This window comes from Toxoplasma gondii, chromosome VI, assembly GCF_000006565.2.
Source record: "Toxoplasma gondii ME49 chromosome VI, whole genome shotgun sequence".
Classification (NCBI taxonomy): Eukaryota; Apicomplexa; class Conoidasida; order Eucoccidiorida; family Sarcocystidae; genus Toxoplasma; species Toxoplasma gondii.
In genome coordinates this window covers 3145206-3162887 of record NC_031473.1, presented here as the reverse complement: position 1 = coordinate 3162887, position 17682 = coordinate 3145206, and the positions used below count along the sequence as shown (strand labels likewise).

Here is a 17682-nt window from a genome sequence, read left to right as displayed (position 1 = left end):
TGAGAGTTTCCACAGAGTTCTGGATTTCGTACATCCGCGTGTTTTGATAACTGGTGACGCTAGGCTGTGGTAGTGAATGCTGAAAATCCACTTGGGAAGCCAACGAAGACTATTACAGGTGAATAATCGGTACACGTCCACTTGCCGAGCCTCGCTGCTGCGGTGTACGTACACTCGAAAAATCATCGTGCTTCGTCTTCTCATGGACACCGTGGACCCACGTGAGCCGTCGTTGGGGACACCCTTCCTGCTTTCAGGCGAGGAGTCACGACACAAAAGACAAGAAAACTCAGAGAAATTCGGAGAAATGTTTCAGGAAGACCGGAAAAAGCTGTGAGAAATCCCCTTCGGTAGCAGCTTTTCCGCTTCTCGGGGTGTATGTACACACACCTAAACGCGGTCCCAGACTGAGAGGGGGACTCGGAGTGTCGCTAGGAAACTGCGTTTCTCGTTTTAGCTAGAGTTGCTTTCTTCGAAAAGACTTTTCTCTCCTTTTCTGTCTGCGTTTGCCGTCCATCTTCTGCAACAATCGCGTCTTCTTGCGGAAGGAAGGAAGTGACCCTCTGGGCACTTGGTCGTGAGGCTCGCGGGCGGCGGCCGGCTAGGGAAAGTGGTTTGTCTTGATGTTCGCCGTCCTGTCTGGGAACTGAGTCGCCGTTTTCGTCTCTGTTTTCCGCTTTGAGGCATTCTTCGCTTTTCAGAGGCACCAGGAAAGAGTCTCTCCCCTCAAAAGTTCCCTTGCTCGCTCTACAGAAGACACGCATCGCTGATTGTCTCGGATGTAGTGGAGAGACAGCAGTATCCGGCGCGGGTTTCTTCGCATGCACGCGAAAGAAGTTGCAAGATCTGGCTCCGCTCTTTTCGCGAGCTACAGCGGGAGTGCCTTAAGCCACAGGCCATCCACATTGCTGCGCTCCAGGTGTCTTTCTCTGTCGAAAAGGAAGAAGAACTAAGGCGCGTGTGCCGGCGGAGTTCCGTGACTTCCTTCGTACAAACGCACCCAGCGCGTTTCTCTGTCCACTTTTCTTGTGGTTTTTCGCGAGCCGCACATGCATGTCTTCTTGTCTCTTCCGAAGATTCCCTTTCTTTGCTTCTCTCTTTCTTCAGTCCCTTTGCCTGTGCGGACGGACTCGGAGGTCTCTCTGTCTTCTAGGTGGCTCTGAAAGCCTGGTCGCGCGCGCCTGCTCCCGCCCTCTGCGACACTCGGCTCCCCTGGCTTCCTCTCGTAGTTGAGTGTCGACTCACAGCAGAATACAATCCGTGAGGGGAGGAAATAGCTCTTGCAGAGAATCGAGCAGCTCGATGTCTTGCAGAACCTGGCGCCTTTCCTCTCCTTCGTCGAATGTGCGTTCCTCTTCTTCGCCATGTTTCTTTGAAAAACGCGAACACGATCAAATTGTTGTTTGTTTCTTCCAAGGTTGCCTCCAACCCGCGAACGGCCTCCCGACGCCTCAAGACTCCCATCTGCGTGTGTCTCATCTTTGTCTCCTCTTCTTTCGTCTCCCGGTCTCTCACTTTGTACTGCTCCTCCGTGCTCTCCTCGCATCTTCGTTCCACGCTTCGCTTCCCGTCCTCGCTCCTCCCCTCGGTTGTTGTTGCTGCTCTTCGTCTCTCGTCAAAAGACGTCTCCGCCGGGTCAGACACGAGGAGGAAGTTTGTGTCGCTGTGTCTTCCCTGCACTCTCTCGGCTGCAGGGAAACTGCATGCGTCGGAAACATCGATTCCCCGCCTTCCTGTGGACATTCTCCGAGCTTCCATCACAAGCGGGGCACTTCACCATGGCGAGCCCGCCTCTTAGAGAGCCGAAACGACAGTGACTTGTCTTGGGAACACTCTTGCCTTCGGTCGCGGTCTCAGAGTGTACGTACACTGGAGGCGTCGCATGCAGACGCGCCAGAAGGCAATTTCACCCCCAACCAGCAGGTGCCGCAGGGGAAGCAGGAACATTTTGCGGTTTCAATGTGCAACAGCTGAAGCAGGCGCAAGGCGAGCGGTCTTCTTGCTCTCTTTACCTCGGCTTTTTCCTCTACGTTCGTACATATGTCTGCACAGATACAACTTGATTTGCATGTGAGGGGACGTATCTCTACATGATTGTTTGTGGAGACATGGTATATTTGAGGTACAAGGGCCTTTCCAATTTGAAGCAGAAGAAGCGAATTTGGGCGTCTTACAGGCGTGCTTTAGACGCCTCATTTTAGAGGGGCAAGAGACGAAGAAACGAACTAGTGGCTGCGAGGCCGAAACAAAGATCAGCCTTCTTTCCTCATGCATGCCTTCACCTGTCAAAATGAATGCCGCCGGGTCGAACGTCAGCAAGGAGTTCTTCCATCTGATCAAGGCCATTGGGGAGGCCAGGTCAAAACAGGTAAACTCTCTATCTCATTTTCCTCTTCGCTTTTCTGTCCTCGTGCTCCCGTGGTGCGACTCTTGCCTTCCATGTCCCCAAATCCCCTTCTACTCTTCCTCCTCCTGTTTTACTCTTCTGCCTCTTCTCCGCGCCTTTCTTTCTTTCCTCTCTGCTCTGTCCGCTGGCTTTTTCTGTCGTTTCTTGTTTCTGCCTGTGGCTGGTTGCGCGCCCCGCCTGCCTGTATGTTGTCTTCTTTCCCCTCGCCTGTGTTTCATGTGTATCGCCCTTTTCCTGCATCTTTCTCTTCTGCGTCGCACTGTGCGTCTTTCGCTGTGTTCTGTCGCTTCTCTGACCGCGCTCGCATCAGGAAGAAGATCGAATAGTCGCTAACGAGATCGCCACTTTGAAGGTTAAACTCAACGAACCGAATATCTCGCAGGTAAGCTGAACGGCTCAAGAAAAGGGAAGGCCTGAGTTCTACCTCTCGAACTCCTTTCCACTGGCAACATCCTTTCTCGAGCCGCGATCGAATCCTGTGGCTCTCAACAGGGACTTTTCTTTTCAGTTTGCCCTTCCAAGAGACGGGAAGCCATCATAGGAGAAGAAACACGAATTCGTTTCCGTAGAAGAGTCGCACGATTTGGAGGGGATGGTGGACTTGCATCGAGGAAACAGAGGCGAAATACTGCCAAGGATCCTGAATAGAACTCCAGTTCTTTTGAAATGCACACAAGTATTTCGGTTCCATGAGGTGTGACACCATGTCACGTAAAGTCCTGAATAACGCCTCAGTATCTGTGGAGTACAGACAGCACAGTTCCTTGCAGTGAAAGGACGAAGTCTGTGAGGTTCTCACACAGAAGCTGGAAAAGCCGTTAAAGACCCGCTTCGTCGGTTTCCGCGCGCGACGCTGTTCTCTCTTTCCTCAACACAAACTGTGCACAAAGTGTTGATTGGGACTCGACGCACTGTTTTCTCTGCTCAGCACAAGATGCAGGAGCTGTTAATTCGGAGTTTGTACGTCGAGCTCCTCGGCCACGACGCTTCCTTCGCCCACTTCCACGCTGTGAAGATGACAAATCAAACGAACAACATAAAAGCCAAGAGACTCGGTAAAGAAACTTTCTTCTTGCTCGTCCTGCACCTCTCCTTGTTGATCCAAAGTCTCGCTGTGACTGAACACTTCACCCTACCAGACTGCATACAGCGGCTGATTGGTTTCTTCGAGTTCAGTCGCCTGTGGCACTGAGATTGTTTTACATCTGTTGTGCATGCACTGCCAGTGAGTGAGGTGACAACCGACGCTGTAAGTTCGCCGCGCCTGTTGTTCACATCCTCTCCGAATTCTGGAGTCTTCAGGACGCGGAAGAAAAGGGCGGTGGCGGTCATGTTTTACTCGAAGCTGCAGTCGTCGCAGTGTGTGTGGCGCCGGCCGATGCTGGCTGAGGTTGCTGTCAGGAACCCTTTCATTCTTCTGTTTTGACTCTTGTTTGCTCCGGGTAATCTGTGCAAGAGCTTCCTGCGTCCGTTCCACCTCTCTAGCAAGTGCCACTGTCTCCGTGAATCAACTGAGGGAAGAAACGCTGACTACAGATGCGCGCTTCACTTGCTTGTGTCCTTTCCAGTTTCTGTAGAAAAAATGTGTGCGAAGTCCCGGGGCAGGGAAAAAGCGACTGTTCAACAGCAAGATAGAGACGGCAAGGCGAGAAGACCTCGGTCTACGAGAGGATTCCTCGGTGTCTTCTGTTACTCACTGACGAGGGAAGCGATGGGTGACACCTTGGCGCAAAAAGCATCTGTTTTTTCTCGGCGATCGTCTGGTCCATGCGCCCACGCTAAAGCGGAACTTCACTCGGAAACTCACTTCGTTCGACACTCGTGACCTCTTTCTGTCGTATCGATAAATCTACTAAATTCAAGGGCGTTGTGTCCAGTGTACGGCGTTCCTAAAATCGGAGCTTGTTGAGGCAACAGGGTTCGAGACATTTTGTTCTGCCTGCGTTTTCGGCGTCTCGCTTTCCATTGATCTTGCAGGCTACTTGGCGTGCAATCTCTTTCTTAGCGAGGACAATGAACTGATGCTTCTCCTCATCAACACGATCCAAAAGGTACACATTTCTTCGCGCCCACACTCTCTGTTTGTCCTGCACCTTTCTTCCGCTGTTTGCAGTTGTTCGATCCACGCCCCCATCCATCATGGATTCCTCTTCTTTTTTCCACCACCGTTGTCCTCGCCTTTGTGTCCGACGTCGACTGTGTCTGCTTGCCACAAGGTGCCTCTTCTCGCTCTCCACGGTCAGCTCGAAACTTTCTTTTTCGCGTGACTCTCTCGCAGCTGCCGCATGCGTTGCGTCTGTTGTGTTTTTTTATTCCTTTCCTTCCAGGACTTGGCTTCGCCGAACATTTTGAACGTTCAGTCTGCGCTGCACTGCGTGGCGCGTCTGCTAACACCCGAGATGCTTCCCGCACTGTTGCCTTCGCTCTCCTCGCTACTGCAGCACTCGCATGCAGCCGTGAGGAGGAAGGCGGTGATGGCTGTTCACAAGGTTCTGGATTTGAAAGAAAGAGAGCAAGAAAGGCGAGCGAAGCTGGCGCAACAGAAGGGATCTCGCGCGTCTTCGGTCGACGAGGACTTCGAGTCCGAAGTCATGGAAGGTTTGCGCGAGAAGATGCGTCGCGCCTTGTGCGACTCAGATCCGTCTGTCATGGCTGTCTCTCTGCATGTCATTCACCGACTGGCGGCGAAGAATGTGGCGGCTTGGAGAGACCTCGTCTCCTCCCTCGTATCCATCTTGAAGCAAATCATCGACCGGAAACTCCCCAAAGACTACGAGTACCACAGAGTCCCCGCCCCGTGGATTCAGGTAGACGAACCGAACTGCAGAGAAAGTAAAGAGGCAGCGGAGAGTCCGAGCAGGCGAAAGAGGGCAAGAGACGCAGATGCGAAGAACGAAGAACAGAGCAGTCGAGCAGAGAAAGAGTGTGTGGAGAAGAAAAGAAGATCCAGAGAAACCGGAGAAGACTGAAACGACCGCATCTTGCCCGGGTGCATCCTTCCTTCTCCCTCTGTCACACCTGTCCCCCTGTCTCCGTTTGTCGCTGCCTTCTCAGATCAAGATTCTGTCTCTCCTGTCAACGCTGGCTGCCGGCGACCAGAGAGCTTCTGAGGAAGTCTACGAACTTCTGCAGGAAGTCATGCGTCGTGCTGATGCCGCGGGAGTGAATGTGGCGTACGCGGTAATTTACGAATGTGTCAGGACCATCGCGGCCCTTTATCCGTATCCCAAACTTCTGGACATTGCCGGCTGCAGCATCAGTCGATTCATCTCTGCAGAAAACAACAACTTGCGCTACGTCGGTGTCACGGGTCTCGCCGCAGTTGTGCAAGTGAGTGGAATCACGATGCTCTGAGTGACGTTTCTCCGCAAACGCGAATGAAGGGAGAACGCCGAGATCTGGCAGGTGTAGCCAGCTGTGTGAAGCGCAGTGAGGGACTTTACACCTGAAACCATTGGTCCGCTTGTTCGCGAAAGCGACAGAAGCCAGTGGACAGCTCAGGTCGAATTCGCGAGACATCTTACGGCCTGCAATCCTGAGTCGGACTCCAGTTGAGAGACCCCCAGGTTCCTCGTGATATCCAGAAGCATAGTAATCTGGATCCTGGACAACGCTTCAATCATGAGATACAACTCACACAACCAAGTGCGAACGGCTACGACGTCCAAGGAGATGTGCATACAAAGAGAAAACTGTACATCCGACCCGTTCCGCTTTCTTCACTTTCTGCTGCAGACCGGTGCTGTATTAGGCGCGCAACACAGGGAAAATTGTGAAGGAAAATGTGATTTGGAAGAGAAACGAGATGGGGAACAGAGAGAGATTCGTCAGATTGCAATTGAGTCTTGAGTTCATGTCTTTCAAACAAACGCTGTCGTGCGAGTTCTTCTCTGTCTTTCTTTTTTTTCGCCTTCTCTGGGTTCTCTCGTTTGCTGCCTCTCTCCTCTCTTGGTCTCTTTCTTTCTTCTCCCTTTCTGCCTATTCTCGTTCCTTCTCTCTGATAGTGTTTCATCTCTCTTTTGTCTCCCATTTGCACTTCTTCGTTTCCGTTTCTTCTCCATTTCTCTGTTTCTGTCGCCCCTCTCTGTTTCTCTCTTTCGACTTCTTCCTCTCTGCTCTCGTTCCGTGTTCTCTTCCCCCCTTAATTTCTTCTCTCTCTCTCTACAGGGCAGATCCGATGGGAGATGTGGTTGCTGCCGCGTTGCGCGTGTCTCTGCCTTCTCGCGACTTCTTCTTCGCCGGTCATTCGAGCCGTTTCTCTCTGTTCCGTCTCCACTTTAGAAGCAAAGGAGACCGGAGGGCCTCGTGAGAGGTCCAGGCCTCGAGATCGCTTGTGTCCACTTGCTCTCTGGCTTGCAGGTATCGCCGGCGTACGCGACGCAGCATCAGCTCGTCGTCGTCGATTGCCTCGAAGACAGCGACGATACTCTCAAGAGAAAGACTTTGGACTTGCTGGTGAAAATCACAAATCCCGTGAACGTAGCTGTCGTCGTTGAAAAACTTCTAGGACACTCGCGGGCCACCGTTGACGCCCACCTGCGAGCAAATTTAATTCAAAAGATCATCATGCTCGCCGAGAGGTGAGCGACGGGAGGCGTGGAGACACACACACACTTGCAGAGCTTCTTTGCTCTGGCGCTTGCACAAACGCGTGGAATTTTTGTCTTCCTGCACACATGCTTTAGCCAGTTTCTCGTTTCTCTGTAGGTCTGCTGCTTTCGCGTTTTTCTCCTTCTGCTCCAGTTTTTCTCTCCGCTCTGCCCTTGCCCTTCGGTCCCTCCCTCTTCCTCAACTTCTTCCACTGTCGTAGTCTCCCTCTCTCTCTTCTCTTTTTCTCTTCTCTCTTCGTATCTCTCCACTCTCTGTCTGTCTCTGACCTCTTCTTTTCCTCCCCCACGAAGTATCGACTTTCCTGTTGCGTCTCGTTCAGATACTCGCCGGATCCGCGCTGGTTTTTGGAGACGATTTTGTGCGTCTTGGAGGTGAGCGGGCCTTCGCTGCCGCTCGCGTCCGGAGGGAACGCAGGGGCGCGGCGGTGCCTCTCGGGTGGATCGACAGCTGGGAACCTGGCGGCAGGCCTCTGCTACTCGACGGCGTACTCGCTGCTGCAACTTGTCGCGGAGGGACCGACAGACGACGAAGAGTCTGACAAAGCGTTTCGCGAGTACGCTGTCAACGACATGGTCGCTCTCCTCGAGCGCAAAAAGCTCGTCATCCCCGACGTCTTGATGCAGGTGAGAGCGAGGGATGAATTCTACAAAGAAAGTGAACACAGGCGACGAAAACGAGGAGACAAGGAAAAAAAGAGAAGATGGAGAGGAAAGAGAAAAATGCTTCTGCAAACGCACGTGAAGAGAAAAACGGAGTACGAGACGGTGGCGGTGAAACAGGACAAGCACGACTGCAGTGGGCAAAGAGGGAGAGGCAGCGTTTGCGCTTAGAACGTCTACGTGGAGAGAAGGAAGAAGAGGGAGTTTACTTTATACAAATATCTCGAATTTTTCGCATGCTTTTCCTGAATCGTTCAGGTCATCAGTTGGGTCCTCGGCGAGTTCGGTTGCTACTACCACGCAGGGGAATCCGTCATTGATCTGCTCGCGTCCTGCCTCGAAAGGTAAAAACGGTTTCTTGTCTTCGTGGTCCCCATTTGTCCTCGCAGCTGCAGGATATAAACTGCTCCGAATGTGAAGTCTACGGTGTACGCAAACCTCTCGACCTCGTAGCGTTTCGTAGATCAACGCTTTCATGTGCATCCATCAGACAAGTCGAAGGCGCTCACACCGAACAGGGGGCAGGGAGTCTCTTGCTGCTTTTCCGCTGAGCTGACACGTCCTTCACTTTAGAATTACACCAGATATACACTGAATATATTTACCTCTTGTTTATGAATAGTTATGCCTAGTTTCTACAGACCAGTCCGTATTGTATATTGGTGTGCGTATTTATCCCTAGATTTTTTTGTGTGTTTATCTGTCAATATATATGTCTGTTTCCCTGCGTATTGATCTGCGCATCGTTTGTATATTTTTGTATATTTGTTTTTATTTTGAAATGCTTTTATGGACGTTTTCACAACCCACCTCTGCGTTAGTGGACAGCTTGCATGCCTCTCTTCATTTTTTTCAGGTCGTATGAAGATCCGACGACGCAGGCGTGGATTTTGACCGCGATTCTGAAGCTCTGCGTTTTTTATGGGCGCTGCGCGTCGGTCTCGACAGTGGATGCGGGAAGCGATCCGAGTAAATCTTCGCGACCCAGAGGTATTTCTTGCGGCCTTCTTCATCTTCTGCAGAAACAACAGAGACAGCTAGTGACGCCTCCAGAAGTTCAGGAGCGCTGCTTTCGTGGGCTCCTCCTCCTCCAGATGGTCTCTTGGCAGGTCCTGAGGTACGCAGAGTTCGAACAGTTCATCGAATTCAGAGTCCGAAAAGACGCTTGCATGCAGGCACTCTTGCGCGCTTGTCGGACTGTTTTGTGTCGGACTGCGTGTGTGCTGTCGTTTCCGTTGATGCCTCCGCGTTTTCTTGTGACTCTCTGTGTATTCTCTGTACATTGATATGTTGGTTTATGTATGCGTTCCTGCACTGATTCATGTGCATATTTTGTGTTGATTTCTGTGTAATTTTTTTGGAAAGTACTGCGTCGCCAGAGGTTCAGAGAGGCTGCGTGCTTCAGACGGGAGAGAAGGCACAGAGGGGAGAGAAGGCACAGAGGGGAGAGTGGGCAGACAGCGACGGTAGACAGGAGGCATTGCATCGTCTCTTCTCCTTCTCTTCGCGGTCCTCTGTCGCGGTGTTTTTCTCTCTTGTTGCCTCGTGTGTTCGCCCTGGCATCATCTGCCGTGCTCTCAAAGACTCTGTGGATGTCGAGAGGACTTTTATCTCGCAGAGAAATCTTCCCTTTCGACGCCTCGACAGAAGATGTGCATGTCGACCGAAACCTGCCCTTCCTCAACGTAGGCGCAGAAGAAGAAAAGGAACGTGTGGCGGTGTCTCTTAACGCATCGTCCGGCTTGTCTCCAGCTTCACAGCTTTCCAAGGTTCTCTCCGCGGTGCACAGGATCAGAAACGCACGCATTGAAAAGAGTTGTCCTCTCGACGTCGCAGTGCCAGTTTGCATTGCAGGCATCTTTATCCGTCTTCGTTTGTTCACTTACGTTGATCCTTTCTGACATGCACAGTCGGAGACAAAAGAACACACGCAGACACCCGTCACCCTGGGCATCTGCGCGCATTTGGAGATGCCTTCCCCTATATCCGCAGCGATTGAGAAAGATATGACTAAAGTCTTTAAGATATATATTTATACATGCATGCATCTGTATGTGTATTTCTATGTATATATGCATGTGTGTGTGTCCGTGTGTCTCGGTTTCCATTTTCTTGACTTTACGCTGCTGCGCTTCTCAGGGCCTGAACCCCGCCCTTGTGTCTGGAGTGTTTCCTCGTGCTGTGATACTGGAAGTCACGTTTCAAAGCCTATCTCTATACGCGTACACATATTCGCATATATATGCCTATATATATATATATATATATATATATATATATATTGCTTTTACGTGTAAGAATACTCATGCATCTGCTGATGCGTACATGTACAAATACATATATATATATATATATATCCATATGTATATACGTATATGTGTATATGCATGCATGAGGGTGTGTGGAGTGCTTCGAAAGAAAGCGGTTTCTGTTGGTTGCGCATGCAGGCGTTCGTGGAAGAGAGCGTGGCGGCGGGAGGGAAGAGATACGTTTCTCGTCATCAGCGTGTGAAGGAGGAAGGCGACAGGGCGGTCTTTGCGGCACCACCGAAACAGCCTGTGAGAAGGCAGATGGAAAAACAGACACATTTGCTCCTTTGTAGTTCCGTCGAGACATGTACATCTGGCAGAGTTTTTTACGCACAAATCTGCACATTTTCACCTGTCTCTCCGTCTCGGTCTCCGCCCAGCTGACAATTTTTTCTTCTTCTCTCTCCATCTCTCTCTACCTCGACACACATATATATATATATTTATATATGTATCTTTCTGCGCGTCTCGACTGCTTTGTGTGTACTTATATGTCTCGCGGCAACTCTTCCTCAACTTAACTGTGTATACGTTTATGCATACAAATAAGAACGGATATCCATAGGAGAATTTGTACATTCATCTAGGTGTGTCCGCACAAGCATTTCCACCTTGAGGGGACCTGATTTGTCGCTCGTGCGTTCCCTCGTCTGTATCCAGGAGACGGTGGCGCCCTCGTTGAACTTTGCGCCCTACGCGCCTCCGCGGGCGCCTTCGGCGGCGGTCGTTGGTGCCCAAGCGCGCGGCGCGGAGGGGATGTCTCCTTCGGGCATGAACGGCGCGGCGGCGGTTAGAGGGCCAGAGGAGGCGGCAGAGAAGGAGGGCGGCTTTCAGGTGCACGGTGAGGATCAATGTGCGAACGGTGGTTCCCGCCGCATCTTCTAAGAACTAAAAAGGTGGAACAAAGAACTCCAGTTCCCAGAAGATCGTTTTCGCACATGCACCTGCCCGTCTCATGATGTTCTGGGTGCTCGTTCCGCATGTATGCATGCATCCCCGTCCAACAGTACCCCGCTTCTCCAGACACACGAACTCAGCACAGCCTCCTCCACAACGTTTTCTTGAACGGCGAAAGCGAATTCCGATTCTTCCACGTGTGCCTCTGGATTCTCGCTCTGGTGTGCGTTTCTCTCTCTTTTCTCCAGGTCCGCGGCGGTGGGGTCCCACAGGGTACCGATCAGCGGCTTCGTCTGTCGTCTCCACGACGCCTGGTCCTTCTGCAGATCCTGCAGACAGTTCGTCTCGCGCGTCTTCTTCTCCGCAAGCGGCGGCAAGCGTCGAGACTGCGGGGCGACAGCCACTCGCGTCCCACCAGCCGCGCGCCATGACCGCCAGAGAGCTGACTGCAGCTGCGCTCTTCAGTGGCACCGCGGCCGCGCCTGTCACCCGCGGAACGAGGTCGGGAGGCGCCTCCTTCGCAACCAGCAGCTTGCCGCGATCGCCTGTGTCTTCCAGCAGCTCTGGAGGACGCCGCGCCGCGGAGGTCGAGGGCCGAGAGGCGCAGGCTCGGCGCGCGAGCAGAGGAGCCGGCAGCGAAGACGCCCGGGGGGAGGCTAGCGAGCGAGGCGGGTCGCCGGCGGCGGACGTCGCGACGTCTTCCGTCGACTTGCTCGAGCTCGAGTCGCCGGGAGGCGGGACGGAACCGCAGCCGCATGGAGACAGAGAGGACAGGCGCAGCGCAGGGAGGAAGAGCGAGAAGCGAGAGACCGCATGTCTCATCGATGTCCTCTCCCTTGACTTCTTGCAAGACGGCCCAGAGGCCGCAAGCAACGGCGAGCACGCAGACAAAGGCCGCAGAACGGTTGCCAGCCTGCTTCCTCTTCACACGTCCACTGCGGAGGTACGGGAAAGAACCGCTTGGAGGAGACAGTGCGCCCGGCTTGCGAGAGTTCGTCATGAAAAGACAAAAAGGCGGAGAGGGAAGGAGAGAGAACAGGGAGAGATGAAGAGAGAGAGAACAAGAGGCAGAGAAGAAGAGGGAGGGAACGAGAGAAAGAGAACAGTGCGCAGGTCAAGCAAGCGAGCAGTGGGGATGTCAAGGGAGAGAACAAGCTGGAGGTCAAGAGAGAACAGAGTCATGTCACAGATCGAGAGAGGAGAGGCGGGGAGAGAGGCGATGAAGAGACTGCCAGGAAGAGTTGAAGTGAACAGAACAAGGAAAATCAAGAATCACATGCAAGAGCGGAGACTACAGTTAAGAAAACAGGAAAAGGATAAGGACGACGAGAAACATTAACTTAGGAACACAGGGATCAGCGAGGTCATGGAAGCCTTCAAGTTAGACGACAAACGAACATCACCTGCTGAAAACAGTTGCTCTGGCAGGTGTTTGACGGTTCGTCTCTCACATCGCCGACATTCCTCTTTCTTTCTTTCACTAGCGTTTCTCTTCTTCGTCTTCATGCCCTGTCTCAAATGTCCTTCTTCCTCATTCATTCTGTCTCGATTTTCTGCGGTCTCTTGCTCTCCTTAGGTGGGGGCGCGATGGGCATCGTTGCCTGGCGAAGCTTCCCTGAGCATCCCTTGTGTCTCTGCCTCTGGGGTCACGCGCTCGTGTCAAGAATTCCTCACCAACGTTCTTCAGGTAGTCAAACCAAAGTGTATGTACACTTCAGTGTGCGTATACCAGAGAGAGGTTTCTAGAACAGATACGTCATTACAGCTGTGCATACCCACATGCCCACAAACGTCAGAGCTGTATGTGCGTACACGTATCCATAAATACATCTACATGTGCACATAAAAATCGCAAAGACATATATTTATATACATAATTGTGTGCGTGTGTGTTTACGATTCCGGTGCATGCGCATATGTATGTATAACTGTGCGCGCTCACGTGGATCTACGTGGGTGAGACGCGTTCAGGAAGCGGACAGATTACACTGGACCTGAAAAAGGGAGAGGATACATCTGGTGCTGTGAAAGAGGGGCGGACAGAGCGCTGGGTACATCTCGTGGTCTCGACTGTTTTGACTTTTCCTTCCGTAGCATGCAGCTGCTTCCGTGCATGTATGAGGGAGAAGCACATGCAAGAAGAGGAGAAAGGAACGAGTAAAGTCTGAAGTCAAATCTCCTTGCAACTCGAGACTTCTCTGCTCTGTCTCAGCAAGCAATTGCACTGCATGTCGTTGAAGTGATCGGCGATGAAGCCATAGCGGCGGCACAGACACCTCTCGGAGGCGACGGTGTGGTGTACGTACACCTCAAAGTGAAGGACCAAGTCGCGTCATTCATTATCAAGGCTTCGACGGCGCAGTAAGTTCCCATGTTGTGTGTTTTCCGTTCTTTTGTTTCGTCCTCTCTTGCCTTGCGGGCTGCGCTTTTCCTCTCCTAGGCTTGATGGCTGAGTTCGTACGCTTTTCTGTAGCATCGCCTAGCTCTTTTCTTTCCTCTCTTCATTTTCTTGATCCGTCTCTCCCAGTTTCAGGCGGGACCCTTCCTGGTGATTTGCCACCTCGACTCAGGCTGCTCTGGTGTCTATACACTCCGAAACCGTGGGCGACGGTGGCTCTGCGCTCGACTTTACGCCCACCGCGGAAGCCGTGCTTCTGTGTGTACTCCCATAAAGAAGACTCTCGGTGTCATCGTTAATAGATGTGTCTCCAGTTTCGTTTAGTTGTAGATATATCAACACAGAAGTTGAGCTAATTTGATCTACCTATTCACATGTATACGTTTCGTCTGTAGAACCGTGTACACCTGAATCTACGTCCAACCTTGCAAAGACATCTGTGTAATGAAAAGTAGATAAAAATAACTAAATGGTTTTTGGGACGAACTTCGATGCATGCGGAGTAGCCGATGTGGAAAGCAGATTTCAAGTTTTTTCTAGAAGACGGTGTACGTACGTTGCGTCTGTTCCGGTTGGACAGAGTCGAGGCGTCGATGCACATTTTGGGGTTCCTTCGATTTCTGTGTGTTCTGGTGTCGCAATAACTCCAGGCTGGCGGAGGCTGTAGCGGCGGCATGCCAAAGGCTCTGAGTGCGCATGCAGCGCTTTGTTTCTCTCTTTGCTCGTCCAGGCCTCTACTTCCGTCCGAGATTCCCCTTCTCTGTCTGTCTTCCTCGCGACCTCTCTGTCTTCTGCGTCGATCAACCGCGCTATCGGTGTCTACGAACTGACCCGTCTGAGTTCCGCTGTCGTTCTGTGCACTCGGTCTTGTCTGCGGATCCTCGCTGGCAGCGCGGGAGCACGAATTTTCTCTGTTCGTTGCGGACGCCTGTCGCACTGGGCCTCCGCGACGCGTTCTCTCCGTGGTCTCCTTTTCCTCTGGTGATTCTCTCGGTCCTTCTCCGTGCGAAAGAATCTTCTTCTTTTCAGAGAAAACAGCAAATGCTCTCTCCTGTCCCGGTACTTCTGCCGCGTCTTGTTACTCCGTCGCAGAGCTATTCTGCACTTCTCCGGATGCTGCGATGTCCTTGGTTCTTTGGGTGTATGTCCACCTGGAGAGACTCGCAACGTCCTGATCTTGTTGTCGTAAAAGATTTTGCTCACATGCCTTTATCCGGGGTGTTTTCTGTGGGCCGCCGTCTTTTCGTTTTCTTCCCCGTTTCTGCGTTGCCTCGCCTTCATCTACGTTGTTCTTCTGGCCTTCACCGACAAGTCATTTCAGAGCGTTTCTGCTTTCCTAGTGCCTCTCTCCTTTCAGAGATCATTCTGCTGTCTCCATCCGTTCTCCTCGCTTCTCCGTCTCCTCTCTGTTTTCCTCACGTCTGTTTATCTTCTCTCTACTCTGCTGCGGAGGTGCATGCCGTCCCTCAGGTTTAACACAGTCGTCCAGTAAAGACGCCTTTCAGTTGTGAGCAAGCAGCCTAAGGCTATCACGTCGGATCCCTTCCACCGTTTAGACTTTCCTGCAAATCCTACAGAATGCCGTGCTCAGAAGAGGGCGGATAGCGCGTTCAGAGTATGGACTCTCTCAACACCATACCGCAGACCATCTGCAGTCGCTCACCCACCCCGCAGCGAGACACTCCCCAAATGCGCGAAGAACAGCGACAGGAAACGAATTCTCAGGGACTCACACGTGGAGGACCGTCGTCCGGCTCGAGTAGCACTCTCAGACAGGACTTGTGACTTTTTCTGGAAGTAATCAAAGAAAAAAAATTTCTACTCCTGATTCGGACTTTAATGTGTGCCCGAACGAGGTTCACTCGCTAAGCCGCTGCCCGAAATTGCAGTCTGCTACGACGGTTATAAAGATTCTCCCACAGCTCTGACCTCCGCTCTGTGTTAGGAAACAAAGCCGTGCATCTTTACCTCTGTCTGCTGTCGCTAGGAAAGTCGCTCAAGGGGAAGAAACTTCAACGGAGTTCCCGGTTTAGCTCCTTGGCGCTGGCTCAGGTGTATGTACACCCTCAAAGTCCGTCTCAGATCATTTTACACACACACACACAAACGCGAGTGTCTTCGCCAGTACACAGGTGCTTTCACGAGACAGGTCTCGGGGAAGCTCAAAGGCGGCGGAAAAAAAACAAGAGCTACAAACAGTGGGGACCGCGAAGTTTGGAAGAGCGCGAAACACGGGTCGATTCGTTGGACAACAGTTCTTGAGTCTCGGTCAAAGTCGCTTTGCTCAAGAACTCACACACCACAGGTAAGGCCTGTGTGTTTCGAGGTGGAACGCGGTGTGGAGAACGCCACCGCAGATCACGGAGTTGTCAGGCATGATTCAGACAGGAGTGCTCTCAAAAATAGGCAAACCCGCAGCCTCCCCCACAAGTGGACTCTTCACATGCCAAACGAAACAGATTTGCCTTTGCCTCCCGGCGTCTGCAGGCGATCTGTCTAAGAAGCGAAGGTGTGGAAACGCACGTACAGACGGCGAAACCACTGTGCATCGTTCTCACCGGCAGGGGTCCCGCCTCTGCTAGTTGCTTGGTTGCTCTATCTCGTCATCTGTGTCATCTTCCTCTTTTCTCAGATGCTGCACCGCTTCCTCTGAGCTGTCTTCACTCTGGGATTCTTCCCTGTTCATCTCTTGAGGCGACACGCCGAGGTTCACCAGATACTCGTATCTTCTGCTTTCTTCTTCAGCGACTTCGGGGGCGACGGGTCCTGCGTCTTCTTCGGAGGATGTACCCTTTTCTTGTTCAGAGTCAGAAGCGATTTGCGGGGTAGCGCGCTGCTCTGCGGCGACACTCGAGGCCGCGCTCCCGAGGATCCGTTCCCCACAGATCGAGAGGAAGAGGAGGGCACCTAACGCGACAGCCACCATCATCCTGAGGTGACGCACACGAGGCAGTTGACATATCTCCATGGTGCTTGGCTGGAATGCTGGAATCCTGCGAACAGTGGCGGTTGCGTGTACTTGCAGAGACAAGCTGGCAGACTGCGAGAGAAACGAAGACGCAAAAGAAAAAAGTAATACTCCAGGCAGACAGACAGTTCAGCCCCCAGCTGGAAAAAAGAGGCGGCTCAGTCTAGAACGCGCAGCAGGAGAGAGGGGGACTGAAGATCACGTTCTGTCTTCAGAGACGCGAACGCGCGCACCAGCAGGGGCGCAGACTTCTGACGGAACAGGAGGGCCGTGATCTGGGGGGGGTGTCCTCGCAAAATGTTCAAGACAGAACAGAAGCCACTGTTCTGCAGTCGACGGGTGCGAACGAGATGCGCATACGCACTTGGAATCTAAGGCGTCCGCGTCTTGAAAGCGACTCTCAGAGGAGCGCGGAAGCCGTCACAGATGCAGTGACACAGGAAAATGTCTCTTCTGATGCGTTTCACGGACAGAAACCCATAAAGCAGCTGCAGAGGTCCAAAGATTCGACTCAGAAACTGACACCCCAAACTTTTGCGGAGTGAAAGAACACGGCGAAGCCGTCCAGAGAACTCCGGTTCTCCGCTCTGCCAAGTGTGAGGACCTAACAAAGACACCGCCACACCGAAACAGATATAGCTTCTTCACTCCACAAGTTCGACTTGACGTTCTCCATCTAAAACTTGTGACATAGCGTGAAACTCCGTCCGCAGGGAGAGCAGAAAGCCTTTTTTCGCATTCAAATAGAACCCACGTTCCCAAGACTCTTACTCATCGTGCGTCGACCCCGCGGCCGCGAATGCTTTTTTCCAGGCGGTAACTTGACCTGCAGAGTCTACTCCAGTCGTAGGACCGTTTACATTAGAGAACAGGGAAATGTGACAGGCAACGGAAGAATGAAGTGCGCGAGTCCTTCTTTCCAAAGTCTTCTGGCCTCCCTCTTCGCGGACCCTAAAAGTTGTGTTGATGTTGACTACAGCGAAGCGCTCTCAAAAGTGCTCTTTATCGTATAAAAAGACGTGACAGAACTGGCGAGTGTGACATAAACGACGCGACAGCTCCACAAAAAACCAGACTCGCTCTCGTATGCAGAACGAAGCAGGGAAGTGTCTACCTGATCTGTCGAGTACTGGACTCACGACGTTCCTCCATACACCCCGGCCGTATCCAGAGAAGGCGTAAGAAATGCGTGGAATCCGCCCTCGATTGACTCCTTTGTCTTCCCCGTCTCTTCTGCTCCCATGCTTTCTGCAGTTCCTTAGGTCGCTCTTTCGTCCAGTCTCCCCAGGCACTTGCTCTCCACCCAAAAGTTCCGTCCGTATAGTACCTCGTACGCTAGATCAGGCCGCCTGAGCTTTGTATACCGCACACACTTCTGCGCACAGTCCGCGTTATTCGCCCCTCTTCCCCCCCCCAAGTCGTTTCGAAAGGCT

The 17682-nt window shown here is 52.3% G+C and overlaps 2 protein-coding genes across 2 annotated transcripts; one reads left to right on the top strand and one right to left on the bottom strand.

Annotated features, from left to right (window-relative positions):
* The first annotated feature begins 927 nt into the window (after positions 1-927).
* TGME49_244290 (adapter-related protein) lies at positions 928-15065 on the top strand. The gene is made up of 17 exons (XM_018780710.1): positions 928-2368; positions 2718-2789; positions 3336-3462; positions 4385-4458; positions 4735-5214; positions 5462-5737; positions 6767-6987; positions 7338-7641; positions 7936-8021; positions 8534-8794; positions 9296-9362; positions 10125-10235; positions 10647-10827; positions 11132-11826; positions 12460-12570; positions 13096-13244; positions 13932-15065. The coding sequence occupies exons 1-17, from the start codon at positions 2273-2275 to the stop codon at positions 13969-13971; spliced, it is 3351 nt and encodes a 1116-aa protein (XP_018637546.1). The 5' UTR covers positions 928-2272; the 3' UTR covers positions 13972-15065.
* Positions 14006-16606, bottom strand: TGME49_244280 (hypothetical protein). The gene is made up of 2 exons (XM_018780709.1): positions 15840-16606; positions 14006-15358 (listed from the first exon to the last, which is right to left on the bottom strand). Exon 1 carries the CDS (start codon positions 16247-16249, stop codon positions 15860-15862), a length of 390 nt encoding a protein of 129 aa, XP_018637545.1. The 5' UTR covers positions 16250-16606; the 3' UTR covers positions 14006-15358; positions 15840-15859.
* Positions 16607-17682: the final 1076 nt, after the last annotated feature.